This window comes from Puccinia triticina, chromosome 5A, assembly GCF_026914185.1.
Source record: "Puccinia triticina chromosome 5A, complete sequence".
Taxonomy (NCBI): domain Eukaryota; kingdom Fungi; phylum Basidiomycota; class Pucciniomycetes; order Pucciniales; family Pucciniaceae; genus Puccinia; species Puccinia triticina.
This window is the reverse complement of record NC_070562.1, coordinates 6,765,695-6,788,079: the sequence shown is the minus strand read 5'-3', so window position 1 is coordinate 6,788,079 and position 22,385 is coordinate 6,765,695. Positions and strand designations below refer to the sequence as shown.

General features: G+C 46.8%; 2 protein-coding genes across 2 annotated transcripts; both read right to left on the bottom strand.

Moving 5' to 3' along the window:
- Positions 1 to 6,880: 6,880 nt before the first annotated feature.
- PtA15_5A781 (uncharacterized protein) lies at positions 6,881 to 7,778 on the bottom strand (the record flags this gene model as incomplete). Its single annotated transcript, XM_053169579.1, has 2 exons — positions 6,881 to 6,905; positions 7,054 to 7,778. The coding sequence occupies 2 exons, from the start codon at positions 7,776 to 7,778 to the stop codon at positions 6,881 to 6,883; spliced, it is 750 nt and encodes a 249-aa protein (XP_053020762.1).
- Positions 7,779 to 17,911: 10,133 nt separating this feature from the next.
- Positions 17,912 to 22,034, bottom strand: PtA15_5A780 (uncharacterized protein; the record flags this gene model as incomplete). Its single annotated transcript, XM_053169578.1, has 19 exons — positions 17,912 to 17,993; positions 18,061 to 18,159; positions 18,239 to 18,398; positions 18,475 to 18,657; positions 18,730 to 19,281; positions 19,349 to 19,475; positions 19,545 to 19,580; positions 19,650 to 19,678; positions 19,748 to 19,812; positions 19,880 to 19,922; positions 19,985 to 20,135; positions 20,208 to 20,277; positions 20,343 to 20,608; positions 20,680 to 20,810; positions 20,881 to 20,958; positions 21,125 to 21,218; positions 21,278 to 21,598; positions 21,677 to 21,835; positions 21,903 to 22,034. The coding sequence occupies 19 exons, from the start codon at positions 22,032 to 22,034 to the stop codon at positions 17,912 to 17,914; spliced, it is 2,778 nt and encodes a 925-aa protein (XP_053020761.1).
- Positions 22,035 to 22,385: the final 351 nt, after the last annotated feature.

The window sequence follows — 22,385 nt, the reverse complement described above, 5'->3', positions numbered from 1 at the left end:
CTCGTCTTTATACTCGTGAAGGACTGCTGATGGTATGTGGTGTGAGAGGACTTGCTAACAGATGAAGTGTATATTGACAAAGGAGGGCAAGGGCAAGCTAGATCCATGCCAGTTAATCGCGAAGGGCTCAACCAACAAGCTCCGTCCAGACCTCGGCGCAACCCGCTCAGCTTCACCAGCTCGGTGTCCTGGTTTGACTTCAAACACTTGCAAGAGTCGTTCAACCCGGCCAAGTTGTCATCATCCAGGTTGTGAACTTGGCCCCGTCGCCCGACCACCAAGCCCAACTCAATCTTCAAGCTCATTATTTCCGGTGATGCCGCCAACAAGCCCCCCCCTCTCTCCAAGAAACCACAACAGGAAAACCGGGACTCAGGCCGCAGGCCCCTCAACCTTGCATCCTCCCCCGGCACCGGATCAATGACCTAAAATTGCATTGGATGCAATGGATATTAAAAAAATTGATGGTTGTATTATATATGTAAACCAAATTCAATGTTAATGAGCAATATAGAGAAAGATAATAAAAATTCCAACCAATTTTAACAATCCCAATGTCAGCCTTAGAGTCAACTCAGCTGACCTAAAGTCTTCCTTTGTCTACTTTTTACATATGAATTACTTCATATATTTTTGCTCTTATAAGATAACCTTGTTTCCAGCTTTCCTGTAGCCCAAATAGGTATTGCGTTTATTATTTTGCGTATATGTATAACTTTTTTGTTACACACACCAAAGGCACAACATTTTGAGAGCACAGAGAAATATGCTTTAAATTAATTCCCTGAAATTCCTAGCAATAGTGTGTCATTATAAAATGAGATATAAGGGGTGCGCAGCAGGCTTAGTAGGAAAATTACTGCTAACTGTATAGCTTTTTTGTTACACACCCAAACAGTCCCAAAATTTCAGAAATGTTTTCATTCTGGATATTCTCCGCGCCATAAATTTCTTGGCAATAGTGTGTCATGATAACATGAGATATAAGGGGTGCGCGGTGGGCTTAGTAGGAAAATGGCTGCTACATGTATAGATTTTTTGTTACACGCTGAAACAGTCTGAAATTTTCAGGAATGTTTCAATTTTGCATATTCTCCGCGCCATAAAGCTCTTAGCAATAGTGTGCCATTAAAACATGAGATAAGTTAGCAGTCATTTTCCAACTAAGCCCGCTGCACTACATCTCATGTTATCATGACACACTATTGCCAAGAAATTTATGGCGCAGATAATATCCACAATGAAAAAATTTCTGAAATTTGGGGACTGTTTGGGTGTGTAACAAAAAAGCTATACAGCTAGCAGTAATTTTCCTACTAAGCCTGCCGCGCACCCCTTATATCTCTGGGAAAAATTCTGAAAATTATCAGGTCATGAATTTGCACATGTGCCATGATACTGTGAAATTTTTGGGGCTACTGGGGCACAGGAAGCGATATTACAGGTCCCTGCTGCGTTAAAATATGATTTTTTCATGTCAATTTTCTCTAGGCTCAAGAAGACCCCTAAATGACTTGATTATTTTTTAGGGGGATCATAAAAAGCCATTCTATTGATTCATCAAAAAATATCTCAAGAAATGCAAGCCGTTTTTTTGGCGGAAAATGCAGTGCGCGAAGAGCCGTGGCAGAAGCGCGCACTGGGGGCTGGACGTCGAGACAACGACCCCCACAGTGCGCAAAGAGTTTTCCGCAGTGCGCAAAGTAAGTCCGTAATTTTATGCATGCATAAATCATAAAATCATAAAATCATTTTTGCAGGGGATATGACTGTCTGATTATGTAATACAAAATTTCCTCACCAAAACATTTTTATGATTTTATGATTTATGCATGCATAAAATTATGCAAACCAACTTTGAACACCATAAATACTGAGCCTGGAAGAATTTCTAGTGCTGTATCACATAGCTTGTTTCCAAAATATATGAAACAAACCCCAGACTTGAAGGTTGCTGACACAAGCATGTGGAATTCTTTTTCATTTCCCTGAAAAAAAAATGTTTGTACCATGCTGAATGCAGCGGCCACGTAGTTCCAAACCTCTTTTTTCAGTAGGAGCTAGCACAAAAGTGCTAAAAAAGTGGATACACAGCGGTAAGTAAACCAGAATCAAGATTACAAGGTTTCAAAAGGGTGTTGGCCATGTCATTGAGTGACTGCTGTGGTGCTCACACTGGTGCCAAGTCAGCATTGTGGATGCTTCAAGATGGTGGACTTCAAAATGCAGAAGGCGGAGTGGAATATTCAAGGTTCTGCCTCAAGCTCAGGTACAGGTTAGTTTGCAAGGTTTTCTGTAGAAGGAGTTCAATACTCAAGGTTTGGTCCAATCAATATTCAAGCATTCCTGCTCTGATGTTGCTCTGCTCCACCAGTTGTTTGTTGTTTCCCACATTTTCTATCCTTATTTTGTGTGTGTTGTTATGAGGTGTCAGGCTTTGTGATGCCAAGACAATTCTTTTAGATACACAAACAACCAAGGTGATAACTAGATGTGTCTTTTTAGACAATAAAGGTGATAATAAGGAAATAAATCCTTCAATTTAGTAAACAGAGGGGAAGTGAGGGCAGCAGAATGCTTAATTGCCCTCTGGGGTGGTTTCTGCAGGGCCCAAAAGAGCAGGCCCATTTAAATCCTGTGATGTCTGAGGTCTGAGATGCAGAGGTATTTCTACAGTTTCCCAAAGTGGAAGGTTAGTGGTAAATCCAGAGATGATAAAGGGAAGGAGCTGGACTTCCTGATGAGCAGGAGTCCAGAGGGAAAAAAATGAAGCAAGATCACAATCTAGCAGCAGGCTAGCACAGAGGTCAGCAAAAAGGTTGTTGGCAAATTTGAGTTCAGGAAAGGCTGAAGGATGGTGGATGATTCTGGGGTTGATTTTCCTTCCACAGACCCGCTTTCATGCCCTTTGGAGACTAGAGCTTTGTCTCTCTAGTCTCCAATCAGGCCTTCCAATACTTATTATTGGAGGACACAGCCTTGATACAGAAGATGATGCTCTTGCACTGCAACCCATAAATCTTGGCCACAGGTCACACAGAATTGATGTTCTTTTTGGAAGCTGCCAAGTGTTCCTACAGAAACTGGTACTCTTGCAATCCTCTGCTCTTGAGTGGAAGGTTGTGAGGTAAAATTTTCACCTCTGTTCTTCCAGGAATCTCCTGGATCTTAGCACTTTGGTGTGCTCTTGGCTTGGTTGCAGCGTTCTGAAAGTTGCAGAACCATTCTACCAAGACTGTCCTACTTGTGATCCTTTACTTTCTGGTGATGGTTGCAAGAGAATAGTTTCATTCATGCTATAACTGGGGCATTCAGGATCCTAGTGCCTTAGCGCTATTGGATCCTGTGCTTATTAGAGATTTGTACAATAGCTATACCGGTTACTGTTACTGGGCATATGATTTTTCTTTAACAGTGGTCCATGTGGTATCTAGAATCCATTTCTTAGGAACCTATTCACTCCGTGTTTCTAGAAAATGTGATAGTGGATGAATTCCCATCAAATCTGGGATCCTCACAGTTGTGGATGTAGACCCATAAAGTTTGAATTTTTGCAGGGAAATATAGCTTTTGGGTCTCCAGATCACTCCTGGGAGGCCCTCTGATCTTGGCCGGAAGTTGCCCATTGTAGATTATACATATTAGGTGTTATGAGCTGCGCCCGCGGGCCATGGCCGTCTCAAGGACATGTTACCAGTTGTACATACATGTCACAGCTCCCTTCTATAAGGGGGAGCCAGGGGGAGATCCTCAAACTCTCCCCATCCAGCAATTTCCTAACTACCTGGAAGACTTGGTGCCAAAGAGACAGAACCACCCCCTCCCCCACAGACAGACCCTTACATTAGGGGGGTTCTGTCAGCCTTAGAGTCAACACAGCTGACCTAAAGCTACCTTTTCTACCTTTTTACATATGAATTACTTCATATCTTTTTCATCTTAAGAGATAACCTTGTTTTGACTTCATATTCTGTTTCCCCATGCAATTTTAACCCTAGTTACAACTTCTCATTGCTTTGTAACTCTACTCTTTCCCTAAGTTCTTGTGTCAGCCTCAGAGTCAGCGCAGCTAACCTAAAAGTCTGCCTTTTCCACATCTCAAATTATTTGAGCATGATAACTCTAAAATAAAAGTTGATCTGCAAGCTCTAAGTTCCTCCAATTGGGTCCTGCAACTCAATGAATTGTGATTGAGTCCCGCAACTCAATAAATTACAATTGAGTCCCGCGACTCAATGAATTACGATTGAGTCCCGCGACTCAATGAATTACAATTGATTCCCGCTACTCACTGAATTACAATTGAGTTCCGCAACTCAATGAGAGTTATTGCGCGCATGTGCAGTTGTGACATGGCAGCGCTACCAGGCGCACCAACCACTTGTACATGTGTAATTATGTAAGCAAACTGTGAAAATTTTTCAAGTCAGGATCTCCCTCACCTGAGAAGGAAGAACAGACTTCAGCACACCAGAACCACACCCCGGATAACCCCAGGATCACCACCAAAGAGATTACCACGCTCCCAGTATACCTACCGTCACAGGCGCCTATGATATTGACAGTAAGTAACCTCTTTCACTGAACCTTGTTTATCTCAGAGGTACAACTCTGTGTCTGCTTGATTGCTCTTCTTTTGCTGGCCTTTGCCACATCCTTGATCACAGGTCTGCACCTGCTTTACATCATTCTTTTTCTGTGGTTTTTGTAAGAAACAAACCACATAGGTTTCCCTTTAAAGAACCTTATCTATCCAGAAGGAAGCTAAAAAATTGTGGCTGGATTAAACTTGTCTAATCCAGAATCCCTCCACGTTTCTTTGGTGAGAGGAGGCTGTTGCCTCTAGCACAGCTTGGCAGCACTCCTTTAAGGAGGTAGCATTGCCAGTGGATGTGCATACCCACCAGAATAACCTTGAATATCTGCTTATCTTGAATCTGCTCAGTTTCTCTCTCTCGCTTATATTTGTATTTTCTTTATCCAAAGAAATCCAAATATTGCCCCCCATTTTCTTTTGTCCTGCTCTCACTATAGAGACTCAGGCTCACAGGTTCACAATTGAATTCTACTACTTTGGAGCCAAATTTAAGGCATTTATGAACAAAATTTTAAACTTTTGAGAAAATGAACAGCAGCAGGGCATACTGATCATTCAGTGGAACTCATCAATTTTTTAAAAAAAAATTCATCAACACCTTAAAATGTGTCCCAAAGTCCCCCCTATTAAGCCTATCCTGGTTAGTTTACTGGTATTGGGTATAGGATTTAACCTTTAGGCTGTGCAGTGGCACCGGGTATAGGATTTAACCTTTAGACTGCACAGTGGCCTGCACTGCTGCTAATCTTTTTTTTTTTGTGGTTGTGCTTCCTGTGCTCATGCCTGTTATGTCAACTGGGCTCTAGTTTATCATTGTAGCCTGGCTGACAGAGAACCAGAACCAGACTGTGACTGGAGCTAACAGTAACCAACTTGGTGTTGGTTTGTCACAGAGTGCCTGTTTTCTCTCTCACTGTTGTGTTTAATTTTACAATGGATGCACTTTGTAGGGCTTTTGTCTTTTGGAAAATCTACACCCCCTAAAAAAACAACTGCCCCCATTTGTTTTTTATATTTTTAGGTGCAGCACAAGCTGCTGTGGGCTCTAGAACCAGAAGACAAAGGCTCTGTAACTTGGCAATGGATGGGTAGCTCATCAGGGGTTTTTTGGGGGGATGGTCAGGCCTGTATCTTGTATTAGTGGGCTTCAAAATTGAAAACATAAATGGATAAACATAAAAACATGAGTGAATTTGGCAGGGACATGCTTACATAATCCCAGCCAAAAGCCATCTGACTCTATGCAGTTATGCTTCAATTTTGAAAATTTTGAGCTGTTTTCACAGGGCCAGAATCCGGTTCAATCATCAACCCCATCCACCTTGGTTCCACCAAGCTGTGGATTGCATGTTCTGGGAGGGGTCCCCATTGCCCCAGCACTGCCCATAATAAAGGGTAAACTACAGGTGACATCAGCCTAAGTCAAATGAGCTACCCACCAGTTGCACAGTTGGCTGCATGGACAGCCCCCTGTAGGGAACAAGGGAGCCATTGTAGGCTAGTTGTGGTAGGACCAGAGCAGCTGCCATTGTTACTTGATGTCACCTGATTTCTGGTGACAGTTTATTTTTCCCAGTGTTAATGTTATAATACATTCCTGCTCTAAGCATTCTGATACCCACTCTTTGTGTAAGTCTTGACCCTGATATAGTGACAAACAATGTCATTTAACACTTATCACCCCAGGATACACAAGCATCATGGCAGACAATGTCTCAATAAAATGAACAAGTATGAGTGCACTTAGCTTAGTAGTTCAAACATCACTCATGAAGTTTGGGGTCACAGGTTCAATTGCCATAGTTATTTTGGTTTCTGAGACCAATCCCCCTCCCCCCCCCCCCCCCCCCCTGACCCCCACAACACCGACTACAAAACCGGGTGGATCAAATACATGTACTCCATATAACAGCCCAAAAAGTCTATATACAAGTAGGAGTGTGGGGAGATGAATACTGTGTGTGCTTGGGTGGAAGAGAAAGAAGTGAATTAGGGTGATTCTCCAAGCTTATGAAAGTGAGGGACAATAGAGACGGGTGGGTTGTGGTAGAGAGGGAGGCGGGTACTGGAGCCGTGTCCCAGAGACTAAGGATGTGGGTGTATCTGAGCGGTCGATGGGGATAGATAAGCAATGGGCAGATGAGACGACCGGAGAGCGGAAGCAGACAGACAACAGACAAGAAACGCATGCAAAGAGAAACAAAGCGGGCTGTGGGGACCGAACGAGTACAGATATCCAGGACGTCGAGAAGGGTGTGTGTACAGAGCAGGAAGCGGCGGGTATTAGGGCGGAGGCGGTGAGGCCACGCTGCAAGGGTGGAGGAGGTGTTCGCGCGGGCCGTCAGAAGCGGGTATTCGATTGGGGACGGGCGGAGGATGAGGAGGAGGTGGAAGGGCACGAGGATGAGGCGTCGTCGCCGGAGGGTCTGCGGGAGTTGAGGGTGCTATTGGGCGACGGAAGATCGGGGGCGAGTGAGGGGACGCGGGGGGTGTCGGGGGGCGGGGGCGGGTCGGCGGGGTCCTGGAGACAGCGGGCGGCTTGGTGGTGGTATCTGGAGGCGGAGATGGAGATGGCCTGCCAGGCCTCGGGATGGATGACGACCTTGTGGGGCGGGCGATCGGGGTTGGAGGGGTGTCGACGCAGGCCGAGTTCAGGAAGGGGCCTTGAGAGGGAGGTTTTGCGGGCGGGTCTGTGGGGCGGGCTGAGGGCGTAGAGGGCGTGAGTGAGGGGGGCCGGGGCTGGGGGGGGAAGCTCGGGCGGGGGGGTGGGGGCGCCCTGCAGAATGCGGTCGAGATGGCTGAGCGCAAGGTCGGTGGGCGAGTGTGGGCGTGGCGGGGGCGGGGAGGCCGAGAGGGCGGGCAGAAAAATCGACTGGCGAGAGCTGCGCCGGTGGCCGTACAGCTGCGACGGGCCGGCGGATGCGCGGACGGGGCTCGGGCTAGCCGGCGTCGGCAGGCTGAGCGTCGAGCCGTATCCGCTCGTCGGGGCGGCCGGCGCGGCGTGTTTCCGGAGCCGGGCTGTGCGGCGGAGGGCCGTGCGGAGGAGCTGGCTGGTGGATCGCTTGAGCTGTTTGTAGATGTTCGTCCCCGGCCGGCCGGTGTCCTGAGCGGGTGCGTCCTCGGCGGGCTCTGCGGGGCGGTGGTCCATGTGGAGTGCTCTGATCACTTCGAGGTCAGTCATCTCCTACATCGCCAACCACAAGTCAACACTGCAGCAGCTGCTCCTATCTGCAGCACAGCAAGAGCCAGCTGGCATTCCCCGGCGTCGGATATAAGAGAATGTACATATCACAAACAAGTCCCTCGATCGGAAACTAACCTGGCCTTGTCTTCGTCCCTCTTCACCTAATTTCCCTCTTTAGAGGCTCTGCCATCACACTTGAGGCCGAGTGAGCTGGTCCATGAAATAGCCAAGAAGCATTCCCCGCCATCTTTTTATGGATTCTTAACGACGAGACCTGACTTTTAGGCAGTATGGTTTTACCAAGGACATGTTTGAACTACACCTCCAAAAACCCATAGATTCCACTTTTGTTTGTCTTGGGATTTCAGGGAGATTCGGATTTAGCCCCAAGCAGTGGACAGCCAGGTGGGCTGAGGTAAGCCAACAGTTGTCTCTACTCAGCTTTCTGTACCTGAGCCAAGATAGAGGAGTTGATGTTTTTGAAAAATTTCCCCAGACAAATGAGACACACCACAGAGTTCTGCCCACACTGGCATGACGTGGAACGCTAACTTCACTAAGTCCCTCTACCTCCAAAGGAGGGACTTATGTGTGCTAAGTCAAGCCTGCGGCCTGAGAGAATTAGGAAAATTGTATTTTTCAATCCTTTCTGGATGTGACATTTCTCACTGTGCAAGGAACCTTTGGGGGAACAGGAAATACACAAGATCATGAAGAATCTTTGTACAAGTTATGGCTATTTATCAGGGCCTGAGGTGGCCGTTGAGATCATTTTTTGTGACTGACATGTGCCCACTTCATTGTGTAATACACACACCAGGAAAATAAAATATTCAGTTGATGACAAGTGACATCACACCAGCTCCAGCCAGCTACCAAAAATCTATCCAATATCTATCCACTATCTACCCCAATCTCCCAACCGTCTCCTCAACTTCCAAAATATACCAAGGAGGTCCTGTCATGATGATCCCAACTGATCCTCAGTTCTGTCCAGCAGATACTCAGCTTTGGTACCCAGCTCATACTCAGCTTTTTTGCTCAGCTCATACTCAGCTTTTTCACACAGCTCACTCTCAGAATTGGAATAAAACATTTTTACCATTCCTTGCCCAGCTGATGCTCAGCTTTGTACTAGTCTTGGCGCAGCTGATGCTCAGCTTTGTACTAGTCCTGGCGCAGCTGATGCTCAGCTTTGTACCAGTCCTTGCTCAGCCTTTTCCTAGTTCTGTCCCAGTTGATGCTCAGCTTTGACCCAGTCCTGGGCCAGCTGGCCAGCTGATGCTCAGCTTGCTGAGCATCAGCTGACCCAGGCCAGGGAAAAAGATGGGAATCAGCTTGGACAGGACCAGAGCTGAAAATCAGCTAGGCTAAGGCCAAAGCTGAACATCAGCTGTTCCAGGGTCAAAGATGATCACTGGTGCCAAAGCTGAGCATTGGCTGGGTCAGGGCAAAAAATGAGCATCAGCTGAGCCAGGGTAAAAGCTGAGCATCAGCTGGGCCAGGGCCAAACCTGAGCATCATCTGGTTTTGTCACATTGAGTGCTTTGATCCTGACACCTGTCATTTGAGCCCTAGATGTGAGGAGCAGCATTGGAGCAGTTTTGGAGCTGAAAACAAAGCTGCATCATGTCACTTGCCATCAAGTGACTACTTTTTTTTCCTGGTGACATCTTGTGCACTGTACAGAATCTGGAATTGATGAAGTTACAACTCTGATTGTAGCTCAACTAGGAGAGTTGAGGATGAGAAAAATCAGTAGAAAGATGGAGCCAGCTTGGGCCATCCTAGAAATGAAAATTAGAGCAAAAAAGGTGCAGAAACCCAAGTGGGAGATTAGTTTTAAAAAATTCCCCACCAAAAGGCCTAATTCTCTACTGCAGCAGGGTTGACATAGCCCATAAGTCCCTCCTTCAGATTTTGCTTTGCTAGAAACATCCTGTAAGTGTTTTTACATGGTGGTTTTTTGTAACAATCTGCTCCCTTTGAGGCTGTGCAAGCTCAGCAAATTTCAAATTATGAGCTCAAAAAAAACTTTGAGACCTCTTCAGAGCCACCTCAGAGTAAGTGTCAGCCTGAGAGTCAGTGTAGCTGACCTAAAGTCTGCCTTTTCCACCTTTTTACATAAGAATTACTTCATATATTTTCCATCTTAAGAGATATCCTTTTTTTCACTTCATATTCTGTTTCCTCATGCAACTTTAACCCTAGTTACAGCTTATCATTTCTTTGTAACTCTACTCCTTCCTTGAGTTCTTGAGTTGTGGGGTGCATGGGCAGTTGTGATGTGTAAGCGCAACCAGGCGTGCCAAACCACATGCACATATGTAATTACATAAGAAAACTGTGAAAATTTTTGAAGTCAGGATCCCCCTTGCCTGAGGAGGATCTACAGACTTCAGCACACCAGAAAACACACCCCAGATAACCCCAGGATCACCACCAGAGAAATCACCACGCTCCCAGTATACCTACTGTCACAGGCGCCTGGGATATTGACAGTAAGTAAACTCTTTTCCTGACCTTGTTTATCCAGAGTGAAGCTCTGTTGCTCTTGACTGTTTCCACTGTTTCTTAAACTCTTTCAATCTCAAAAGATCAAAAGGTTATCTCTGGTTAAGACCTATAAAACCAGAGCAGAGTAGCAACCCTACTTCTGAATCCCACCAATGTTTCCTTGTTGTGAGTAGAGGCTGTTGCACTCTTTTTGGCCTGGAAAAGCTGGCATCCAACTTTTCCAGGTTGAGAATAGCCCAGATCAATAATTAAAGACTCAATATTCAAGGCCTGATCTTCTCTCTTTCTCTCTCATTGTTTATATTTCTTTATCCCAAGAAATCCAGACATTTCCCCTTCTTTTCCTTTCTGTCCTGTTGTCACATAATAGAATCAGGCTCACAGTAATTGGATTGGGCTGGTAGTTATGAGATGCAGTGTGGTAAGAAACTTGGAATGACAACTGAGATAGCAGGCTACAAGTCTGTCTGCCCAGTCTTTTTTCAAACCACAAACTACACACTCAAAAACACATAAAAAAACAGTTTTTTACAAGAAACAAATCAAGTCTGTGGGGCCAATGGTGTGACATCAAGGATAAGCCTTTCATTTGGAGGCTTGAAGCAAGCTTGCATTAAACACTATCTTTCCATCAGCGGTACCCCCGTAGGGTTTTCAGTGCCATGGGGTGAGGTGCGCCAAAGTACGCGCACCCAGGGACACAATAATATTGAAAATGGTGGTCAGTGCGCACTGGAACTACCCTATACCTTTTGAGAGGAAACCTAACCTTGATTGAAGATGATGGCACAAGTTAAACTTCAACTGCTTAATTATGGCAATCAATTACAATTAATAGCACCTAGAAAAAATAAAATAGAAGAACACTTCACCCAATTCTGTCTCTGAAAACATGGAGACTTTCTCGCGCTGAAGGAGCTGAAATAGTTTCACACTGGGGTTTTCACCAAAGAGTAACTGATGCAGGTAGTTGCTGCAAGTGAGAATGCTCTTGTTTATGCTATGTATCTCTGATTTCAATGTGGGTGAAAACCCACATCAACCATCTGAAAAAGTTATCAACCTTGAAAGTGGAGGACTTTCAGTCAATCTGGAAATTCAGATCTGAGCCAACAAATTTCAGATTTCACAGGGAAATCTGGGTTTTGGGACACTTGATCACTGGAGGACTTCCCGTCATTTTTGAATAAATCTGGAATTTCAGATTTCGCAGGGAAATCTGGAATTTGGGACTCTGGATTACTTCGGGGATCTTTGGGGACCTAGATTTCCCTGCGAAATCTGAAATCTGGCGGCTCAGATCTGACTTTCCAGATTGACAGGAAGTCCTCCACTTCTTGGAGGCTCCCAGATTGTGACAGGAGGTCCTCCAGCATCCGAGAAAACCTTACTGTTTCCAACTGTCAATGGGACCCAATGGATCTTTGGGTGTGATACTCAATCCATTTCCCCTTCTCTTTCTTGTAATTACTTGATTTTTTGCCCCATAAGATGTTGAATTTCCCCACATAAGATTGTTAAATATCTACTGGAGGAATTCCTGTTGAGATCTACACACACTGGTTGACTTCCTGTTGTGATCTGAGGACCTCCCAGAACTGCTCTGGAGACCAAAAATCCAGATTTTCCTGCAGAAATCTAGACTTCTTGGGGCTATATCCACAACTGCAAGGGTCCCAGATGTGATGGGAAGTCATCCACTGTAGGAACAGACCTGGAGCCTATGTGGCTGCATTTCCCCCAAAAAAATACAAGGTTTGGGGCTGTAAATCAGCTTTGGCAGGGGCTGCAGATTTGACAGGAAGTCCTCCACTGTGACACCAGAAAACTCAAAATAGGTCATGGCGCCGAGCTCGCCGGGGCGCCGCCAACCAAAGGCTCCACGCAGCTTGCGAAAAGGTGGCCCCCACAACCCTAACCTTAACCCCTGACAGGCCTGTGAACGTTGCCCCAAGTTCAACTTGGAGAACCCCCAAGTTCCCAACGCTACAGCCCTTGCTAGCATCGACGCACTTCTCAGCTCAGCCCACTTTCCTCGCCCTCCGACCGATGGTCCCCCTTCCCAATAGCCCAGGTAAGATCCCCTCCAACATCTAGATTCGCATAACTCGACGAGCTGGCTAAACACTTATGTATGGTGTCTATTTACCGATGGGAAAAAGTGGGTAGCCATCTTCGAACAAGGAGGCTGTCCATTCGAGTTGGGTTCCCGGAGACAGATATGCACTACGCACTGAAACCAGAACTCGACATGACGTGGTTTTTCAGGTCAGGTTTCAAATGAACGGTATTCCGAAGGCTGAGTTTAATACCCAAGTCGAAAACGAAATGAAGATACAGGAAGCAGCGTAAAGCCGATCCCGGGAGAGAAACCGGCAGCCGACTTCAATACGAGGCAAACTCTTGCGCCCGACTTCGAAGACGAGGGAAGCACTTACTGCTGCGGTCCAACACTTGAGTTTAAGTATGAAATCCGACGGCCACGGAAACCTCAAAGTCCTCTTGGCGATAGACGAAGCCAGCAACCTGATAAATCAGATAGCCCAAGAACTTCGGACAATATTCTTTCACGTGTTTCGTTGGGCTTTATCGGTAATGCCTTCCTCAAATTGGCGTCTTTACCTATACAACCTCGCGGCTCGCCAACTTTAATCCTGCCCTAGACCGAGACCCCAGTACAAGGTTCCACCGTGTTGGAGTTGAATTGTTTGCGCCGATTTACATAATCTCGACACTTGATGTATTTGTCCCGCAAGAACCACCGAGCTCATGGGATGAGTTGCTATCGCCGGAACGGCTTTTGAGCTATGGCTGCCCATTTTGTGAGTTGTTTTTCAAGGTCTCAATGAAAAAACCCCACTCCATGCGGTCGAAAGCGCTGATTGCCAAGGCAAAATTACTGTTGAAGACTCGATCGGGTTCTCCCCGAGTATTGGCCAACGTGCAATGTTTCGTCACACTGGGCTCGGAGATCCAGACCCGGGTGTCCCTACATTCGCCTATCAACTCGGAACTCGTCGCGAGTCACACGGCGCATGGCATGTTCATCAACTCAACTCGAGGAATCTGCTGCTGCACACTGCGGTAGATAATCGCTGACAGTGATTTCTCGAGTTGAGTCGATGAAGATGCAATGTGCTGCGTGACTCGCAACAAGCTCCTAGTTGATTGGCATCCGACCAGGCGCGTTGGATCGAGTGGATCGACCCTCTTGCTTCTGTAGTGAAAAAATGACTCGGTGCCGTCGCAGACGCTGGAGAAATGGCGACCAGATTAATATTGCTACGCGGTATGGAGAAAACGGAGACAATTCATTATAAGAACAACCAGTCGATCCCCAACGGGTATTCAGTGCAATTGGTAGATTCCCTCCGATCCTTGCGCGGGAAACACCCGTGTGGCATGAAGTTTGACTGCATCAAGGACGCTGACAGAGACAAACTAACAAAAATCCTCGCCATAACTTTGTAGTCTAGTGTAAGTGGCTTACCTCAACCGCGCACCTCCGGAATTATTCTTGGAATCCAATAGAATTGTTGTGGTTCTGAAAGCAAAATTATTGCCGCAAGCTCCGCCACAAAAATTTACCAATTGTTTTGTGGAAAGAAGGGCTCTGTGAGAAAGGCTTGAGCCTGAGAGGGGGTTCGGCGCCAGTCTCTGTGGGCAACCCTCCACGGTCGAGGTCTTGATCCAGAAATCGAGGAGATAATAACGGCTTTTTTGTGGAACTTCGATTGGCTGCGGGTAAATTTATTGAATCTATCTATTTATAGTGCTTCTGAAAGTTGTCGGAAAAAATCGCTTGATTTTGCGCGCGCTAAGCAGCGCAGAAGTAGCGGAGAAGCGCTGTTTTATAGCGGCAGCTAGTCTAAATACAGCTGAGTTACCAAAAAACAAGGGAGCAGGAAGACAAACAAGAATAGAAAGAGTAGGGGCGAAATTTTCACTGAGGTGGGCTACAGCCTTCTTTGGACGTTTAGGTCATCTGCTTGAGGTACGGAGAGAACAAGATTCACAACAGGCGGACTGTGTTGGTTTGGTCACGTCGTGATTATCCGGAATGATCGGAGAGACTTATCCTGCAAAACAAAAGCCAATGATAATTGTATTCTGACTTGGGCATGAGTACTTCTGCTGATCCGCTTCCGGGCTCGTTTGGACGGCTTTTTTCCCCCTCAGCGGGCTCTGGGACGTTTGGATGGTTTCTGGGAAGGTGCAGGTGTCTGTCTAGCAAGTCGCCTGGTATCGCGGTAATATCAACCCCTCTAGCGTAGAGTTCAGACGTAAGACAAGCGATTTTGTCCAGACCAAGAAACTGGTAAGAAAATCGTTGGGTGTCCTCAGCGTTTTTCGGCGGCTTTCACTTTACATTACTAGATTTTCTCAAGCTTAATAACAGGATAAGATAGTGATTGTCGATGCCTTGAATACCGGCAGAACTTTTGGACCACTAGGGACCTTTCGCCAAGCCAACTGGATATGTCTGATTTTTTGTTTGAGATTTCCTCCGTACCTTGAGCGGGAAAGACCCGTTGTAGCGCATCGAGGAAGCTGACAGAAATGAAGGGTGGATCTTCTTCAACCACTTTACCCGGATTTCGTACTGACTTCTTGGAGCTTTTGTACCGAGGTGTAGCAGTCCAATGTAAGAGTTGGCAACCTGGACTTGACGAGCTTTTCACCATATATCTCGCTCCCGCATCTCAATCTCCAGAGCTACATCTCGACAACATCACCTTTTGTGGTGGTCAAACAGAAAGATTCAGATGTTGCGAGATGTAGCTCTGGAGATTCAGATGTGGGTGCGAGATAGATGGTGAAAAGCTCGTCAAGTCCCAGGTTGTCGACTCTTGCATTGAACCCAACACCTCGGTACAAAAGCTCCAAGAAGTCAGTATGAAATCCGGGTAAAGTGGTTGAAGAAGATCCACCCTGTCCCGATACTTCCTCGATGGAGTCTGCTACGCGGGTCTTTCCTGCTCAAGGTTCGGAGGAATTCTCAAACAAAAAATCAGACATATCCAGTTGACTTGGGGAAAAGTGGTGCTGGCATTCAAGGCATCAACAATCCTTATCTTGTCCTGTTGTTCAGCATGAGAAACTGTAGTAATGTAACCTGGAAGCGACCGGGAAACCAGAGGACACCCGAAGAGTTTCTTATGTACCAGTTTCGTCACTCGCGGTCTGGACAAAATCGCTTGTCTTGCGCCTGAAACGGGTTCCTAGAGGGGTTGATTATGTACCGCAATACCAGACGACTTTTTGAATCTGGACGATAATCTCAAGAACAACGCCAAAGATTGGGGCAAAACTAACCCGTAAGCAGACCAGCAGAAGTACTGCCCCAGTCAAAATAAGATTCTCGTTAGCTTTTGTTTTGCAGGATGAATCTCTCCGATCATTCCGGATAAACACGACGTGAAACCAACACAGTCCGCCCGTTGTGGATCTAGTTGTCTCCGTACCCCAAGCAGATCTCCCCCGAGGAGGAGGGAATTAGCTAAGTTAGAGCAGATGACCTAAACCTGAAGTTAAATCAATTAAACCAAGTAAGGCCGGATCTAAACAGCCCTCCTCTGTGACAATTTCACCCCATACTCTTTCTTTTCTTGTTTGTCTCTCTGCTCCCCCCTTTTTTTGGTAAGCCAGCTGTATTTAGACTAGCTAGCGCTATAAAACAGCGCCTCCCCGCTACACGGCCGGCGCTGTTTGACGCCCAAAGTACGGCAGTTTTGCTGTCCTCGCGCTTCAGTTTGACCCCGCGGGGAATGATGATGTGAGTACGGGGCGCACGTTTTCCGCAAACAACCCAGCATGCGGACAGCTTACCACCCAGTGTCATTACGGTCCGACTGCTGGCCATCCAGCGGAACGTTGACTGGTTTGGTCATCACATTGGGTGCTCTGACGCTATCTAGACAGCCAACAGTAACCCATAACTCTGTCAGATGACCAACACTGTGCGGTCATTGGAGTGGTACACAGGCACACGGTAGGCAATCCAGTGGTTTGACCAAGCCTCGCCCATTGTGCAAACCTCTCAAGATACAGAGCCGGGGTGTAGTGCATTACTCTAAGGTTTTTGAACGGCTGCTGAGACACACTCTTGATTGCTCACAATTGCTTACTTGGCTGAGACTTCATTATATTCTAATTTTTAGCTGGGGACTTATTTATTTAAATACAAGCTATTTGAGGATCAGATCAATGGTACATAGTCATTAGAGAAACAAATAGAGATTGTCTGATGGGACAGAACAGATGAGCTGGACTCAATATACAAGTGGTTCAACCTTGAAACGAGGATTGAAAGCCCTGATCGGGCTTGGGAGGAGAGCAAGCACAATCAAGAAGGGATTGATAATGAAGAATGTATGAGGTGGAGGGGGGAGGGGATTAGAGCAAGGCACGATTGAGGGGAGAGGATGAGAGCGAGATGAGATGGAGGGCAAGGCGAGGGTATGAGAGGGGGATCGGATGGAGGCAAGAGGATGGAGGCGAGAGGATAGAGGCGAGAGGATAGAGGCGAGAGGATGGAGGCGAGAAGATGGAGGCGAGAAGATGGAGGCGAGAAGATGGAGGCGAGAGGATGGAGGCGAGATCATTGATGGGAGACCGAGAGGGACAGGGAGGGGAGGAGAGGCGAAGGACTTTATATGTTGTATTCTAAAACAGATGACGTCACATCTGCTACACTCACGGGCATGGTTGCTTGCCCTTCATTGATGGGGTGAGTTTTTGCTTGCGGTTCTCTAACTTATTGCCCCAAGGGGTTATTCAATGGGACCATGGGGTTGTGAAAGTTTGACCAAATCAGTCTGCCAATGTCACCGAGCTGGACATGAGGTCTGCAATGAGGCACAGTGAGGCACTCACTGATGACTGCAACAGAGATGACTGAAGTATATCGGTTCCAAGGACCACTTCAACTGTTTGGTGGCCTTGGCGGTAAGCACACCGTACTATCATCTCTTACGAAGCTGGGCCACCGACCAAGGCCGGCAAATAGGCAGCATGCCGCCGACCCCTCAACCTCGCCGGTTGGCGTGCTGTGGTTTCAAGTCAGAGAGCTGTTTTTCTGGCCTGGCCGACTCTTTGACCCAATGCGAGTTCGCAGATCGCGCCGGCCGTGTACTTGTGGGCTGCCCAGCGCGTGCAAAGTCAAGTAGTTTTTTACGGTGACTTTCAGAAGCACTAAAGCAAATAGATGCATCCGCAGCTAAAAGTTCCACAAAGAACCCACTATTATCTCCTTGCTTTCTGGATCAAGACCTCGACTTTGGAGGGTTGCCCACAGAGACTGGCGCCAAAACCACTCTCAGGCCCATGCTCCTTTCTCGCAAAGCACTCCTTTCCACAAAATAACTGATTGATTGGTTGCAAACAGCCAGATCCTTCACAACCTGCAAAAGTAATTTTTTGCGGCGGAGCTTGATGTAATTTCACATCTCCAACACACTTGGTAAATCAACCAGCACTACCTTTGCTTTCAAAACGACAACAATTCAATTGGATTCCTATTCAAAAAGAAAAGTTTTGGAGGTGTGCGGTTGGGGTGAACCGCTTACACTAGACTACAAAGTTGTGGCAAGGACTTTCGTTTCCGCATATGTTCAGTTGATTAACTTGAACTGCGGGGATATCCAGTGATCGTAATCATATCCGTTGTCCTTCTGGCCGGTCACCCGCAGAGCCCTGATGGACAGCCCCGGAATGAGCATCTCATGGTGTTTTTTTTGGTGAGAGGATGGCGCTGACTAACCTGAAAAGAAGCCTGTAACTTCCGCTCGGTAGCAAACGTGCTTGTTTCTGATCTCGGGTTATAACGGTGCCATTCCAAGGTGCAGTTTGGTGGTATAAGCTGCAATTTACAGTTTACAATCACCAGTCTTTCTACGGCTCCTTGATCCTACTGAATCTGCATCAAGATTTTCACTTACCTAGAACGCCCCCATGCTTTGATATCATCAGGATCATCCACCGGCATCGCGCCAATCAAGCGCGTGCCTCTGAAATACCTCTCAACATCCCTATCGTCTGTGCCGTTTGATAAGACTGTGTTTCCCGGCAGGATATCAAACCGAAATAGAAGAGAGCCAACTGTTTTGAAACAGAGGAGTTCGCAATCAATGTTCAGACAGCCCTACTAATCATTCGAACGAACCAAATATCTTACAGAGCATTCTGAAGTGTAAAGAAGTCATGTTGTGTTCCTTCAAATTCCAAACAAAGGCGGTACTCAGTGGGGATGGATTTGCGGTAGGCGAAGCTAGAGTTATTCCGTGCTCTGGAGCAGTTTTTTCAAATGCCAGGTAAGGGTAATTCGCTATTTTAGCTTCATTTGGACCGCGGTCAATGACTAAAGCATGTTCAATTCAGTTAGCCGCTGTATTTTGCACCACTAAAGAGAAAGATAATCGTGTGCACTTGCTTGGCTGCTTTTTGAGCGATCCTACCACTCCATAATACGGGACATTGTGACTTTCACATTCAAAATTGGAAGCCTTTTCAATTGGCAAAAATTTATCAGTTTTAGATTGTTGCTTTGAGGGATGACTTGAAGGAAAATCACACCCGTGGCGATGAGTCACGCCTACCATCACGACGTAACCTGAATAAACCGACAGCCAACGAGGATCCAAATGTTCAGGCGGTGAAAAGTTCACTTTTATTGATTGAGATGAGCCGGGTGATAGTCGAAACCGCACGGGGCTAATCCGAGCAGTGGCTGAGTGATTTGAAGGAATGGGCTTGAGATCCGGTCGACCATACTTAGATCCTGAAGAAAATGTTTGTAGCGTGATGGCCGGACGGTGGCTTAGAACGTAATCAATAGAACTGGTGCCATTGTTGGAGATTGTAAATTCTTGATCTGCCCGAAATGATATTGAATCATTGAGGACCAGACCAGGAACTGAGATGGTGGTGTTTGTCCAAGCCGCACAGAAAGCGTCGACAAGACCTCCGCCCTGATGAACAACAGCTGCGACACGATCCTAGTCAGAATTCGCATCCCTGAATTTCATGAAAATTACCGAACAGCTAATCACAGTCAAGACCTAAAGAGGTAATCGGGCTGTTGAGAGGCTTGGCGGTAGTCGTCAATCGAGAGTGCATAGTTAAACCGGTAAACTTTTTCCCTCTTGCACTCAAGATCAATGCGGCTATACCAGCAATCTGTGCGGTTTCAAAACATCAGTTTAATTCAGGAAGCCAGATGAATCATCCATCGTCTGGGAAACAGACCTGTGGGGTCGACATAGATGTTCCGCTTGATAAGGCCTATACAGTCAAAGTGAAGTTCCCATCAAAATCTTATGCGACTGACTTTTTTATCAAAAATTATCTCACATAGCTGCCCTCTTTGATAGGCAACGTTGCTAACGTCAGAAACCAAAATGGTCAGTGGATGATGACCTTGATAGAGTTACCCGGCTTTGGCAACATACTAACGACGCGACCGCCAACCCCAGCCACGGCAGGCTGAGGGCTCTCAAAATCAAAACTAGGGCCGCTGTATTATGAGTTCAATTAGTCGGACGCGATACTTATGATGGCACAAAGAATGAGATAGACTGAACTATGTCGAATATTCACTTGGCAAACCCCCGTCCGGATTTTTCACTACGAAGCAAAGCAAGTGGTAGGTTCTTGGGAAGCATATCAGGCGCGCTTCGTGAGCTCACCATAAAAGTAATCGCTCGGCGGAAAGGAAACTTTAAATCCAGCTGGATTCTTCTTGGCCTCGTCAAAAATATACCTCCCATCTTCCAACGGTATTGCAGAAATGGTGGCTTTTGACATTTTTGAAGGCAAGGTGGGGATCCTGGTTGAATTCTAAGCAGGAAATCCGCATCTTTCAGCTCATGAGTGATTAGAAGCACATAAAAAATAAACGAAAAGACCCACAAGATAGAAAAGAATTTGTCGGGCGCCTTTGGCCACTACGCGTTTTGCTTGATCAGAGTAGGAGCAGTCCCTGTTGCAGCTTGCCGTGTCAGAAAAATCCTACTATTTAAATACACATCCAAGTGAGAATCATACCCTTGCTTGATCAACACGATATAATTAGTCAGATCCGGAGTATGCTTGAGTAGTTCGTCACAAGCATCTCTTGTGGCGTCGGTTGAATTGGCAGTCATGTAAACCGGGTACTCGCCAGGAAGGTCCATTGCGGTTGGTCTATAGAGTGTAAGCTTCTTACCAGTCGAAGCTGTGAAACTTCGAGCCATTGTCGCCTGAGACTCCACCGAGCCAACCGCAATAACGTTCCTTGCTGATGCTAGGCCTCCCGCGAGGAATAGTCCCTCCTGCGCCAGAGGAAAAGAGTGTTACATGAAAACAAACGCGGCGACTGTTTGGAGTTGAGTAATCTACTTACATTTCCTTGATTCCCTGCTAACACGATGATAATTGCGCCTTTCTCTTGAACTAATCTATTTGCTACTTGTGATAGCGCTTTTCCCTCTCCCCAGCCGCCCACACTGTCCATAGAAATCGAAATGACGTCCGCTACAAGACAGATAACGAACGGGTTCCACGATGATTCCAAATGGAGTAATGAAAGATTTCACAAACTTACCAGCATCTTTATGAGCTTGGAGCATCGCAGCCATCATCACATCGTCATAGGCAGCATTACCTTGCTTGCATCCCGCAACTAATACTCAACAACAAGGCATCAGACTCATCGTGCACAGATGCAGAGCTCTCGGATCGCGGCTTGAGGACCTCACCGCCTGGGTGGGCAATTGAGATAAGATACCAGAAAATATATAAATAAACCACTTTCCTGGCGGTTAATATTTAGCTGAGCGGGCGCTCACGATACATTCCAAGGGTGACATTGGGAGCTGCTCCAATAGGTCCGTAGCCCACATCTGCCGAGCCAAGCATCCCGGCCGTGGAAGTTCCATGCCACTGCACGATAGAGCTTGATCAAAATAAGTCACCTTCAAGATCACAAGACAATCGCTTACGCCGCACGGGGTACAAGGACTGTGGGAAGCACCACTCGTGGCTTTTCCGATCCCGTCGCCGTCATCGTTCACAAAGCTCTTCCCAAATCCTATCTTGAACCCGAGCCCGAAACCGCTTCCGAATGCTGGATGCGCGCAGTCGATGCCATCGTCAATCAAAGCCACCTTGACGCCTTGACCATAAATGCCCATTTCATGTAGCTTCGAGATCCGCGTCTGAATGTGGGGGGGATATTGCGAGGGTTTGGAATGGGGGGGTCCATCCAGGCGGCGTTCCTGGAATGCGCCGGGCCGCGAGATTCTCCCCAGTCGACTAATTTCCTGTGTCCAATTACAAGCAAGTCTGTCACAATCGTCTTCTTGGTCAAAATCGTCTGCCCAGCTTTTGCACTCGCGCACCTTGACATGAGCGAAACTTTCCAAGTGTTGTAGGTCGTCTTCAAACATTTGTAAAGAAAACCCGCAGAAAACGTCGGGGACCAGATCTGTAAAGTCCAACAAAATTTCGTGGTTCACGTCCTTGCTCTTCAGGTGCGTTTCGACTTCTTCCAGGGAACGCTGCGGTACGGTATGCAAGACAATTAGCTTGGAATGCCAAGAAAGTATGCAGAAAATTCAACTGAACCGATCTGGCAGGATCCAATGAAACCAGGTATCGTTGGGGTGAGCGAGGGGGTTCATGAACTTCGTTTGTAAGGCTTGTTGTAGCCAGTGCAAGCGCAAAGCAAATGAAGCAGTAAAAAGAGTGAGTAAGCATGTCAAAATCATGCAGAGGTTGTTCTTGGCCGGGGTATGTTGCTCCCCGGAATCTGCTGCTTCTTAACGGCCTTTTCACATCGCTGATTTGTGAGATGAATCTGACGCGATTCCCACGATATTGAGCGCGTAAATGTCAACGCCCTTCTCACGATGAGCGTCAACACAACACGGGATTCTCTCTGATCTGCTGCAGCCCTGTTCAGGTTCAGATATTATTGCGCAGTTGATATTTACTTATCGCTTCGACAGTAAAGCTTGGCCATGCCCTGCCAATACATACGAGCCAGATTTGCACCACATCCGGCCAGTGATGGCAGTGACCCAACCAGTCTTGTTATGTATATGCAGG